Source organism: Schistocerca nitens, chromosome 2, assembly GCF_023898315.1.
Source record: "Schistocerca nitens isolate TAMUIC-IGC-003100 chromosome 2, iqSchNite1.1, whole genome shotgun sequence".
NCBI lineage: Eukaryota > Metazoa > Arthropoda > Insecta > Orthoptera > Acrididae > Schistocerca > Schistocerca nitens.
In genome coordinates, this window is record NC_064615.1 from 1,069,507,676 (window position 1) to 1,069,522,042 (window position 14,367).

Genomic DNA, 14,367 nt, shown 5'->3' on the forward strand with positions numbered 1-14,367 from the left:
CAGAGTACAATCATATCAAACTGATGGATCGACAAAAGCAGAAATATTATGTAAGTGATCTGGTGTGTATTTCAAAATACAAGGCAGCATTCGAAAAATGATATTCTTAGCGAACTGTTCAACGGTGATATTTACAGTTTCGGAAGTGGGACGTACGAATCCAAGAACATTTATCTTGAAAGATGACAATGGGCGTGAAATAGCCTGTAGTTTTTACACAGAACAAATGCATATAAGCACTGAACCAGATGTGCATCTCAAAGATTCTGTCAGAAGACATAGAGGGGACAAGGCTTTAGTAAAATGCCTTGGATTCCCTTCGTCGCACGACATTTGTGTGAACGCACGAGATTTGGTATACGACAGCGTGCGCAAATGCCAAACCGTATATTATTATACCATGTGTGGTAGGTACCACACCATTGTCAGCTGAATTGCACCTCCGGGGATATAACTTCTGTGCGCCCGGAACTCAGCTGGAAAAGCATTTGGCTGATGGTGAGAAAGGTATTAACTTACTAGGCGACGTGTGCAAGGAGTATGAAATATTGTACACTGCACATAAAGGTTTGGGGGAGTGACAGACCACTGACAGACTTTTAGCTGTTAAAGATAAGCAAATACGTTGAAGAAGAGATATTGGTGTAGATCAGTGTTTTGCTGCATTCACACTTGATAAGACAATTCGCGCCAAACTTAAATTGGGTACTGGAATAAAACTGAGTCACATAATGAATGCAGCCCAAGGTAGACTAAAGAAGAAAAAGCTGAAAAAAATACTATTTAAGCAGCAGTGTCCTCAGCAAAATCTTCATGGAGCACCAGGATGCTGTAAGAGTGCTAGTTCTGCAAGGTTCGCAGAAGAGCTTCTGTAAAGTTTGGAAGGTAGGAGACGAGATACTAGCAGAAGTAAAGCTGTGAGGACCGACCGTTAGTAGTGCTTCGGTAGCTCAGATGGTAGAGCACTTTCCCGCGAAAGGCAAAGGTCCCGAGTTCGAGTCTCGGTCGGGCACACAGTTTTAATCTCCCAGGAAGTTTCATATCAGCGCACACTCCGCTGCAGAGTGAAAATCTCATTCTGGAATCATGCTACCTAATTATGGCACTGCGAATAAACAGGAGATGGAATATGAAAGAGGAATTGAGTGTGTTCGACAACTGCAAACTAATCAACGCAGAATATTTTCGATATGATAATAACTTACAGCTTGACTAGGGTAAATAGCATACACAGTCTACTATATGAAATGTGTTGGCTGTTTCGCTCTTCTTACTACGAGGAAGATGAGTCTGGAAGTATAGTCAGCCAACTTAGTTTTTGGACTTGGCACCAGTTGTAGTGATAGACTGCTCCAAAAAAAATGAGAGTACTAAAACGGTACCATTGGCATTCGAATGGAATTTGAATCATCAGAAAACTTCCCACAAGGCAATGCTGCGTTTGCAGTATTAGTGCATGATTCCTGTTCAGTTACTCGTCTTTGACTGGGGTTGTACAGCGAGCCCTATAAAGGTACACGTGTATCACAGGCGTGTCATTTCATGATGAATTCCCAGTGGACGAACATTGTTGTTGATGTTCAGGGCTTCCTCGAAGAGTGTGGGCACTTCGTACTTATTGATGTAAAGGGTGGGGAAAATAGAAGTCGCCCGAAGAACAGAGATCCAGGATAGAAGGAAACACATCAGAGGAAGGGAAATACGGTACTAACCTCACTATAGAAGATGTTAAAAGTGACCACCACTCATCCCTTGGCAATCTTGGGCCCTGGCCAGCAAGTTGCTGGATGCAGATCGAAGCCGAACTGCTAGAATTACTGCAGTCTTATCCGAAATGTTCTGCTGCGTTCTTGAACACTATGAGGGATGCCACAAAGGCTTCAAAATGTCGGCAATGAAACACGCCGAAGTCAGCATCTGATGAAAGAAGATGGAACTGATGATGCGGTGTGCAGACGCTGCACGCCAAACCCCAAACTTCTCATCATGCAATGGTGTTTCGTGGAAGTTATGTGGCTTCTCCGCTGCCCACAACCTGTGATTCTGTGAGTTGAAATAACCACTTAGGTGAAATCAGGCTTCATCAGGCATGTAAAGAACAGATCGATTTCCAGGCCATTCATTGTTATTCAGTGAACAGGAACTCACAAAACTGGAGGCGATGAGGAACATTTGCCAGTATTAGTGAATGAACAACAGGCATTCGTTAGTGATCCACCGGCAGGTCCAAGTGGTGTATCTGTCCACATGATCGACGTGATATGCTGGTCCCTTGCGACAGACGTTGGGTTGATTTGGTAGGACTCTGAAGTATTTCCTGTTGAACTGCGGCCATGTTTTATCGTGTGCGGGCAGGCTTCGGAATGTTTTTTGAGATTCCACAACGACCACCCGCTCTTCCACTGATAGTACTATCGTCACCTTTGCACTGCTCCACTGACACAGCTCACACTTCGCTCTGAACCGGTGTGGAGCACGTGGCGGGCGTACTCGTGGTGTGTGTGTCACGTCACGAGGTGTTGTATGCATACTTTCACGTTCCAGTCGTATCCATTCGTCGGAGTTACTTTAATGTGCTTCATCCTATAGCTTTCGTTGCATTGGATGATGTTCAGCTTGAACAACTTGGCAGAGTGTGGTGAAAGTAAGTATACATGGTTTATGTAATAAAGCACTATCCAGCTTGTGCCACATACCTCCACCTCCAACAACACCCATGCTGGGTGCGCTTCTGAGGGCTGGCACACTTGTTTGAAGATGGGCTACTAGAGGCGTATTTCGCTAATGAACGTAGCGATCGTTTTATACGTATCTAGCTGGAAATTATTATTAATAATGACAGTATGCTGTGTTTTTATTATTTCGGAATCATTAGATATTTACCAGTTTCGTATTGGGTGGTGGTCTTACGACGACTACACCACAGCCTGGACCCTCCCACTGGTGGCCATCTCCATCACCACACCTTGGGCTATCAAATTGGCCTCAATCACCAAAACCACCACCACCACCACCACCACCATATTGTACTGCTGCTGCAACACCACCCTCTCCGATGCCCAATCCTTCTCGCTGGTCAACGCTCCCATTGCTACAGTTCAGGCTGTTACATTGGCAATGACGACCACCTCGCACTGCCATCATAACACCACTCTCTCTGTGGTCTGGGCCTTCAATTTGGTGACTGCCTCCAGTGCCACAGCCCAAGCTGTCGAAATGCTGACCACCAGCCCATGCTGATGTAGCACCACTACTGTTGCAGCCTTGACTGTGGAACCGGCATACTTCCAGAAGGGACTGGTGCGGCGTCCAACGCTCACCATGCTTGCTATGCAGTAACAGTAACACTTCAACACCAGCCAAGCCCGTTAATAAGGACTGTTAGCTAAGTCACACACTTCCTTTAGCTGTCTCTGTGTGCAGGCTAAAGGGACCCAAACACTTTCCTTAATGCATGTAGCATGTTTGCCCATTCTGGAAAGGGAACTTCATAAAATCGTTGGAAGCCTATAGTATCCTGCTATTAAGTGTGGTGTGGCTGTAAGCTGTGAAAATCCCCCCCCACCCACCCACCCACCAAAAAGAAATAGTAGCGCCATTGGTGTTGGAGAGAGCTAGGCATTGTTGACATTTCCGTAGAAAATGGTGTGATATCATGGGGTGATTCAATTGTAGATTGTTTGAGGAATTTCACCTGGGTCAGTTTTCTAAAATGCAGAAAAGACAGTCTGGTAAGGCACTCACTCATGTACTCCACCTTGATGTGCACTCATGTGCCTAGGATCCAGTAAATGGGAAGTGGGGGTCTAGGTTCATTTGTCTTCTGAAAGATAAAGCTGCTAATGTCTAAAATGCTCCTAAGGGAGATATATTTTACTTCACATGGTCACTTCTCACTTGTGACAAAAATTATGAGCAGAAGGCAGAGTTGTACTAAGTACAAAATGAATGTCTGCAGCCATTATAGCTTCAACAGTGAATAGTTCCATGTTAAAATCTAGGACCTACCAAAATGTGAGAGGCATATTCCCAAGTATTCTGTGCATGTTTATGGGCTGGTTGCAGTAAGGCCAGAAAAAAATAAGCAAACTGTGCAAAATAAGAATAAGGATATAAAGCATAAAGTAGCTGCACCTCTGTAGTGGACAAACAGTTCCACCTCCTTTCTACCAAATTTTTAGAACATCAATCGGACATACCATTTTTTGGCGATACCTCAACTTGTTTGCTTCAACCAGCATTGGTTCATTGGTCATACCAGGAACCAATGCATGTGGAAATGCCAAGTGAGGCAGGCAAGTGCTTAAAGCTTAAGAAGCCCACAACAAGGAGCGATGCTCCTTTGTAGTTTACAGTGTCTTCAAGTGTCTTCTTACTCCTGTGGCACATTGTAAAGGTAATCCCACTACCTCTCATAAAACCTTCATTGAATAACACACACCAAATGTGGCTGCATTTCAAGTTATGTGTACATACATATCAAATCTTTCTCGTTTCAGATCATACGTATGGGATAATCCTGCGAGATGGCTGCTCACTGAGCTCAAAAAGCTCGTATGGGAAGTTGATTGCTGTTATAGCGACAACGATCACATGGCCAGCTCTTGAGAGAATGAGGAATTGCACAAGAAACCTGTTGACTCTCATATCTGTGGACTGCCATTGGATAAAGATGCAGAAACTCCTCATAGAGGTCACCATCATCTAACGGGGGAGTTCTGCAATGTATCTCACAATGCTTGCAACTTGAAATACCAGTTACCATGACGCATACTCATTTTCTTTCACAGTTTCAGTGGGTATGATGCTCGCTTTCTTGTTGAGCACATGGGTGATTTTGGCTTAAGAGAAGACAAACTCACTGTCATACCTAACGCTGTTGAATGGTATATTTCACTCCCCAAGTGGTTCACATCTAAAACTGGAGTCCGCTCCATGGATTCTCTTCAGTTCATGTCTGCATCTATTCACAAACGTTCTGAGACGATACGTTCAGATAAATGTGTATCACTAGAGCAGCATATCCCGCTGATGCAAAGTTTCAACTTGTGACAACGAAGGGGGTTCAAAAATGGTTCAAATGGCTCTGAGCACTATGGGACTCAACTGCTGAGGTCATTAGTCCCCTAGAACTTAGAACTAGTTAAACCTAACTAACCTAAGGACATCACAAACATCCACGCCCGAGGCAGGATTCGAACCTGCGACCGTAGCGGTTCCAGACTGCAGCGCCTTTAACCGCACGGCCACTTCGGCCGGCAACGAAGGGGGTCTTTCCTTGTGAATAACCTAGATTCGAGGAAGAGTCTGAGTGAAAACCCATTGTCCAACATGTTGCATTCTCTAGTGGCACTACAGGTACTGAGATAATGAATGCAGAGTATGTGCATTTGGTGAATGTATGGCAGGAGTTCAGTATCACTAACTGAGGGGAGTATGCAAGATTATATATGAACGCCAATGTACAACTGCCCATGGACATTTTTGAGAAGTTCTGGAATGTATGCTTGGACATGTACTCTCTGGATCCTACGTTTTATTACACAGTACCAGGGCTATTCTGGGATGCAATATTACAACAGATATATGTCAGCATCAACCTTATGTCTGATGTTGATATACTCCCACTGTAACAAGTGAAATTTATGGGGAGCTTTGCCAGTGGATGCACTGGCATCGTAAGGCGAGCAACCTGTAAATGAGTGAGGTGGAGTACAGGCTGTCTAATGATGATTCGACTTATATCCTCTATGTGGATGTAAATAACTTAATATGGGCATGCCAAGCAACAATCCCTGCCAATGGGAAGGTTATAATAAATATATGATGACAATTCACTCATACAATTGGAGAAAAAGATTTATGGTGTGCTGTTAAATCTGACACAGGATGTGTCATGGAGGCAGACCTTGAATATTCCAGGATTTTCATGATGTGCCCAGCATAATGTCATTTTGTTTAGAGCACCTAGCCCTGTGTAATGGTTCCATTCCCGAGCTGCTAACAACCAGAGGAACATCATTCACTACTGCAACCTCCAGCAGTGGCTCGGATTGTGAATCAAACTTGTCAGAATTGCCTGTACCATTTCCTTTGACCTGAGTCCCTGGCTGGAAGAGTGTATTAACTTAAATACCGAAAGGAGGGCGATTTTAAAAAAGATTTTTTTTTTAATTAATGAACAAGCAGATGGTTCGGAAAACTATGGAAAATTTAAGAACTTATTGCGATATTTGCCTGCTTTATTGATGGAATAGGCATTATGGTACACAAGATTATTACACCTCGCCAAATTTTAAGTGGGGCACAATCTTCAATGAACAACTTGTCGCTCTGGAAATGGCTAAGGTTTTGGTGTGGTTTACGACGCCTATCCATGTTGCTTGTGTTTATTGGACCTCTCCAAACTCAACATGTACCGGTTTCAAATGGCTCTGAGCACTATGGGACTCAACATGTTAGGTCACAAGTCCCCTAGAACTTAGAACTACTTAAACCTAACTAACCTAAGGACATCACACACACCCATGCCCGAGGCAGGATTCGAACCTGCGACCGTAGCAGTCCCGTGGTTCCGGACTGCAGCGCCAGAACCGCTAGACCACCGCGGCCGGCTGTACCGGTTTCATTACAAATTCGCCAAGCAACACTTTGCCAACCCAAAGTTACTTTATATAGATGCAGACAGTTTCATCTACTGGGTGTATGGATGTGACCCATATGAGGTAATTAGTTGCCATCCTAAAGAAATTTGATACGTCTGGATACATGGCTAATAAACCTTATGGTAAAACACCATAAAATAATAAGGTTATCGGTCTGATGAAAGGCAGGGCCAATGGCTTTCAGATTGAGGAATTTGTGGGACACTAATGTAAGATGTAGACATACCATACAGATACTGGCACCACCCAAATGTGGGCTAAGGGTGTAGAGCATGTGGCTACAATATCACTAATGACCTAGGACTGCAAGTTGTGCATGCTAGATGGTGTTGATGGTTCTCCACCTATATCCCCACATATGGAGTGTCAAGTCCTTTGGCTGCTTGCATGTGGTACACCCTACACAACAAATGACAGATTGTTAGGTCATGACGACAAGCGATTCATCTGTGGTGATGGGATTAGATCTCTACCATTCACACATTATTCACATGAATGTGATAGAATGCATGTGTGCGTATGTGTGTGTGTGTGTGTGTGTGTGTGTGTGTGTGTGTGTGTGTGTGTGTGTGTGTGTGAATGAGCTATTTATTGCTTTTTGTTAGTAGATGGACATATTTGTGTCAGTGTATAAGGAATGGTAACAAGAATGACTTGTCATAGATTTTTGTTCATATGTGCTTATGTGAACATGTATATACTTTTTATCTGCAAACTGTGTGTGTGTGTGTGTGTGTGTGTGTGTGTGTGTATATATATATGAAATATCTGTGTGTGTGTGTGTGTGTGTGTGTGTGTGTGTGTGTGTGTGTGCGTATATATATGAAATATCTGTGTGTGTGTGTGTGTGTGTGTGTGCGTGCACCTTTGTGTGCTATTCTTTTACTTATTGCTGTATATATAAGTGCAACAAGTAAAGAAACAGTACTGACATGCACACAGAGATCCTCCTCTGCCTCTGTTAGTAAGCAGTAGTTTCATATGTGTCTCTGCATAGATGTTGTATAGACAATTACTGTGTTCACCCAGAAAATTTTATTTGTATATGTGACAAATTTAAAATAAAAATGTTTGTATTTTCCAAACAAGTTGTTCTTATTGTGAATATAAAAATAGGTAAACATTAAAATTATGTGTTTTTCAAAATATTGTTAAAAATTCTTTATTTTGAAGAAATGCTGTAAATATGAAGAAATAGTTATTGAAACTGTGTTTTTATGTAAAATACGCCCTCTAAGCCTATACGTTTTTTATTGATGATGGTGGTGGGTGTCATTAATATTTTATCATAATATATTTTTAATTTTATAGATGTACATATATATATTCGGTATTGACTAAATATTTCATATTTATAAACCTTTTATTCGGCTTGTATTGTATTTGATTCTATCACAGTAATTACATACTTTTGTATCCCATCACTATATTCAGTGTTCATAGAGGTTACAGTTATAGGTTCATCTTTTATAGATTATAGTACAGGTCGAATACACATATTTATACATAGCCATAGCTGGTCTAACTTCACTTTGTTGGTGTGTAAACAGGTAACATAGTCATGGAATGCCACTCTAATATTGCAGCCAGCAGCACAGTCAGTCTGACGTTATAATTAATGGACAATACAGTTCTTGCCCAGTTGAATCCTTCATGTATATGATCGCACTATTAATTCTCAACTCAAGCATTACTACAGAGATCCACTATTGCTTCTTCTCCTTTTAACATACCAACATTAATCAGTGTGGAAAAGCTCACTAAACTCGTCAATAATGTTTTCCTTATACATATTCAGTCCTATCACAAAGGTAGTCTATTTCCATCCCTGTACAGCGTAGTTTAGTACCACTTCACTGTGGATTCTCTTTATTGATGACAACTTCAAAGTCCCTGTTTGGTACTGGACCCACATTCATACGCTTTGACACTCGCTATTAAATTGTATGTATCAGTGAAGAGATGTGGCAGAATTCTGCTTGTAGTAGTAGTAGTAGTAGTAGTAGTAATAATAATAATAGCACTCGACTGCAGTTTCAATGATGCTGTTGGCTGGGGTCGATCGAATGCTAGCAGGCCTCGCCACTCAAATTGAGACTGCTGCTGGAACTGCTGCTGCTGAATTAGCAACAGGTCAGGGAGCTGAGCTGCTAAGGTTGCTGCTGCCTTGGTGGCTGTGTGGAGTCTTGGAGTTCTTAAACAATAATAATAGAATAAAGTAAGTATATGACCACTCATACTAACAGCACCAATAATAACAATAATGAGAAATTACTTACTTTCAAATGCGGTCTTACTATTCCTCCAAACTGCTTGCAGCTGCTGGATGTGCTTCATCATGATAATTTTTGCTATTCGAACTACTGGAAATAAGTGGCGCTGCCTCTGCTCAGCCAGTTGGTGGTATGATCTGGCACTCTACTTGGAGTAAGCATAGGAGCACTAAGTGACACTGGGCAAAAGCATAATACTCCAACATCATTAGACATAAGGCATTTGATGGAGAGGCGAAGGGGGGGGGGGAGGGAGTGACAGGTGAATGAGAAAGGGAGCAGTATTACAAATGAGCCGAATTACATAACAGCCCAATTACCAGTTGCTGTCATGGTTAACAGTCATGTCGTAAACTACATAAAAATGCACCAGATTGCCTACTGTCTTACTATGTACACATGGTCCCGTTTCATTCTTAAAGCTATTACTGTGTCGTACCTCAAATTTGTTTTTGGCGCACTTCTTATCCTCTTTAAGGGCCTCCCTCAGTGCTTCTATGGTCGTTAGCGCTGATCTTAGCTGTATTTCATACTGGCTGTAAAAGAGAAAGAAAAACTACCGATATAACTTAGAAGATGAATATTCTCAAGTCAGTAACTTAGTGGACAAAGAAAAAAAATTAATAGTTTTTTACTTTCACATGCCATTGTGGCATGACAATTTTCGACTCAGATTTATTATTCAACAATTCCTCCACAGAAATAGTGCGAAGTATTTGCCAAACTAATGTATAATATTACAGAGAAAAACTTAAAGTAATTTATTCATTCTTCTGGAATTGACAGATCAGGTATATCGTGTTTGTTCCTGATGACAGACGGATACATTTTCGCAACTGGCAACGACAATGCATCCATATGAGAAAAATGCAGGACGCCTTGGCATTGTCTGAGTTCAAAGGTTCAAATGATTCAAATGGCTCTGAGCACTATGGGACTTAACTGCTGTGGTCATCAGTCCCCTAGAACTAAGAACTACTTAAACCTAACTAACCTAAGGACAGCACACACATCCATGCCCGAGGCAGGATTCGAATCTGCAGCCGTAGCGGTCGCGTGGTTCCAGACTGTAGCGCCTAGAACCGGTCGGCCACTCCGGCCGGCGAGTTCAAAGGTTCAATGAAAATAAGAGCTGATGTAAAACTAACAAAGGAAACAGGTTCCGGACACACATTTAGATTAAAGCTACATTTATGGATTTGCTGTTTGGCTTTCTCGGTTATAAATAAAGAAAATACGTGTTTCAGTGTTTTTTGTAATTTCGAACCTCAAGAGGGTGAAATAGGGGATGAATTGTTTTATGAAAATATTTCTGTGTGAAAACATTTTTAAGGTAAATTTCTGAAAATTTCTATTTGGGTTCTCTATTAGAAATACAAGAGAACAAAAAGTAGAGTGGTCTTCATTGTAGTCGACAGCAAGTTCCGTGAGTGGGTGGAACAAATTTGTTCTCAAGCAAGACATACTGTACGTACTGGCGACATATACACTGCTGTGCAGGCATTTCAGTGCAATACGGAAGAAATCCGCCTCTATAGCAGAGTAAACAGTTGGCCTTTGGCTGTGCTGCGGTGAGGACGCGCTGTTTGTGTTCCTGCCGCGGAGCGAGCGCTTGTGTTGTTTACATCGTACTCGGCCGTTTCGCGCGTGCCGTACTCAGCGAATAGATCACCATGGCGCACCAATACAGAAAATCGACGCTCAAATTTACGTTCCGCAACGAATTTGCACGGCCCAAAGCACTCGAAGTCGAACGATTTCTACGAGAAGAAGTTAAAATCCCGGCGACCGACATTCTCGGCATTCACTTGTCCATTGTGAGTAGTATCGTATATGTCAAGATCATCAACGACGCAACATGTGAACGGATCCTTCGGGACACGAAACAGGGCCTCCGTTTCTGCCATGCTGATGGCAATGTGGGGACTGTACACGTCGATTATTCTGGCATGGGACTTCGCACGATCAGAATTTTCGAACTTCCTTTCGAATTACCGGCGGAGGACGTCGTGACAGCGCTGCGCCCCTACGGCACGGTCCATGATCATATTGCGGAAAAATGGACGCAATTCCAGACATATCCTGTGCTGAATGGAGTCCGCCAGGTCCGAATAGAACTTAAAAGACATGTACCTTCATATCTGACTATCGGTGGCTGCCGTGCCATCGTCATCTACGATGGGCAACCAACGACCTGCTCTGGTTGTGGGAAGGAGGGACACCTTAGATCAGAATGTCTCCAACGTCGAATCACGCAACTGCCGCCGGCTGACGCAGACCCGCCATCGCAGCCGACGCTGCTTCCCGTGACTTATGCAGCAGCCCTCACGACAGCTACCACTTCACCACGACAGCCGACATCCACTGTTGGGTCGCGGCTCCATCCTCCAATACAGGGCGATGACGACACACCCGTTCCACAAGCTACGGATTCAATTCCGATGCAGCCGCCCCCGTCGACGGATAACAATATACATGACGATAGCATGGCCGTAGACTCGCTTATTGTTCCTACAGCTGCCTTTGTGCCGGAACGTCGGGAATCTTTGCCGTCGTCTGACACAGAAGGACACTCCAGGAAGCAACGCTCCCCGAAGCGACGGAAGCGGAGGCGTAGAGCAACTTCCGAACGGGATGCGACGCAGCCTCCAGAGGACGAAGACTCCACCTTCAATGACGACGCTACCACAGAGGCAGCCGCCATTTGCTGCAGTGTTACACCACCGAACGGAACTGCGGACAAACCACATATACCTACAGTGGCAACATCGGATGCCGATATGCAGGACAGATGCTGCCCACCACCTTCTGTAGTGCAAGCACCCATGCCGAGTCCTGAGGACGCTAGGGAAGCAGATCTTGAATTGAGTTCCCCGACGTGGGCGGATGACCACGACGACGACGGAACCATGCAAGTTACGCCAACAGGGCCCACGCCATTGGCGCCGGCTCTCTAGAAAGGACGGCAGGTGCGGTTTGTGGGGATGCGGAGATGTCAATAGAGTCAGAAGCGCCATAGGCAATTCCAGTCTTAATGGATAACTTAACACCTGCGGTTCGGCAACAAGCATATCGTATCGCCACGCTTAACCTCAACACGATACGAACAGCAGTGAAGATCCAGTTGCTGCGTGAGATGCTTCGTTCTTCGGATGTTGACATTGCCCTGTTGCAAGAAGTGTATATAGCGGCCCTCCCCGTTTTCTACGGTTACGTGACACATATGTCACCGGCGGACCGGAATGGCAGCGGTACGGCAATACTAGTGCGCGACGGAATTGCCATCGAAGAAGTGACTTACCTTCCGTCAGGAAGGGGGCTGGCGATCACAGCACTGGGCACACGCATCATTAACATCTACGCTCCATCAGGAACTGACCAACGCCGCGAACGATCGCTGTTCTACTCGGAGGATATCGCCCCCCTCTTTATCAGCCGCTACGATCAATATATCTTCGGCGGCGACTTTAACTGTGTGCTCCACCCCAAAGACCAAGTCCCACACTTCTCGACTTGTCAAGAACTTCGGCTCCTGGTTCGTGATCTGCTTCTCACTGACACGTGGGAGACAGTGCACGGTGACCGTCCCGGGCCGACATATCTTACTAGTCACTCGGCCAGTCGCCTAGACCGCATTTATGTCTCAAGAGCTCTAGCGCCGGGAGTATTGGACGCCGAACGTTGGCCGCTTGCCTTCTCCGATCATAGCGCTTTCATATACACACTCACTCTACAACAGCAGCGAATATGGCGCAGCCGAGGACCCTGGAAGCTGAATGTGGCACATCTTCAAGACCCGGAATGCCGTCGAATTATCGCCAACACATGGCTGGATTGCGAACGTCGTCTTCCCCGATATCCTTCGACTCTAGCATGGTGGGTGGACTGTGCAAAACCAGCGTTTCGGCGTGTGCTAACTCAATTCGGTAAAGATATCGCAGCTTGGCATCGTCACACATTGGACTTTTATTACACGATGCTTCGCGAACTCGACGGCCAACCACCATCTCCAAACCGACAAATGGAAAGCCGCCGAATTAAAGGTCAAATATTGTCTCTTACGAGGAAACGTTTGAAGGGGGTCGTCGTGCGATCGCGACGTCACGACCGAGCGGAAGGAGAAAACCCGTCTATGCATCACATCGTGCTCGACAGCCGCCGACGCCGACAGCAGCTGATCACGGACCTCGTATTGCCAGGTGGTAGGGTCGTACTGACTCAGGCCGCGGTTACAGAAGCCTTTGCAGATCACTATCGCCAGTTTTACGACGAGGTGAATACAGAGGAAGAGGAAGCGGACGATCACGACATACTGCAGCACGTGTCGCACACCCTCGACACTGCAGCAGCGGCGACGCTGTTAGGTGGAATTACACGGGACGACATCGAGGACGCGCTTAACAAGGGAGCACTCAACAAATCTCCCAGGCCAGACGGACTGCCGCTCGAGTTTTATCGGACTTTCCGCGATCTAATGATGCCCCGATGGATCAGCATGTACCAAGAACTGATGACCTCCGGTTCCCACGTGCCACCTGCATTCGTGGAAGGTCTCCTTATACCGATACACAAGGCTTCCAGAGGTCGGACGGTCGAGGACTACAGGCCCATTACAATGCTCAACTCGGACTATAAGATCTTCGCCCGACTACTCGCCAGCCGCATAAAGCAGGTTCTGCCCCTACTCCTCTCAATGGAGCAAACGACACAGGGCGGAGTGACCAACATGCAAACGGCAACCAGCGAATGCAGGGATTTAATAGCCATCGCCACATGCTGTCGCCTTCGAGCTGCTCTGATCTCCATTGATTTCGACCACGCCTTTGACAGAGTTCACCACAAGTTCCTTCTGTCCGTTATGGCCCGCATGGGCTTCCCGCCTGACTTTCTCGACATCTTTCAGCGCCTTTTCCGTGGAGCTGCATCCCGTGTACTGGTGAATCGACGGATTGCGGGTCCCTTTCCGATCCGACGGTCAGTTCGCCAAGGATGCCCACTCTCCATGATCCTTTACGCGATCGCACTCGAACCACTTGTCGGAGGGTTGAAAAACAGGCTCTCGGGAATGTCATTGAGGGGTCACACCTTTCACTGCAGGATATATGCTGATGACCTTCTATTACTTGTCCGATCTGGTGACGAGGTACGATCGGTGATACAATGGATCAATCGCTATGGATTGGCAGCGGGCAGCCTCATGAATGTGGCCAAGTCGGCATCGATGCCGATTGGGAGAGGTCTACAGGAGGACGCTTTAGCCCCACTCCCACTAGTTAACAAGATCCGGTTCTTGGGCATAACATTTACACAGGATGTGCGCCGCACGGCTGCAATGAACTATGCACGATTACTACAGGCCATACGCACAGAAGTTCGCTGGAACTTACTTCGAAGGATGGACCTCCTACAGCGTGTGGAATACCTCAACC

General features: G+C 45.3%; 1 protein-coding gene across 1 annotated transcript in view; it reads right to left on the bottom strand.

The window, feature by feature from the left end:
- Window positions 1-2,985: 2,985 nt before the first annotated feature.
- Window positions 2,986-14,367, bottom strand: part of LOC126235549 (myosin-9-like) — a 139,068-nt gene continuing 127,686 nt past the window's right edge. Inside the window, exons 4-5 of the mRNA XM_049944266.1 lie at window positions 8,690-8,859; window positions 2,986-3,347 (exon numbers count right to left, since the gene is read on the bottom strand). Of these exons, the coding sequence (XP_049800223.1) occupies window positions 2,986-3,347; window positions 8,690-8,859 (532 nt within the window). The remainder of the gene's footprint in view (window positions 3,348-8,689; window positions 8,860-14,367) is intronic.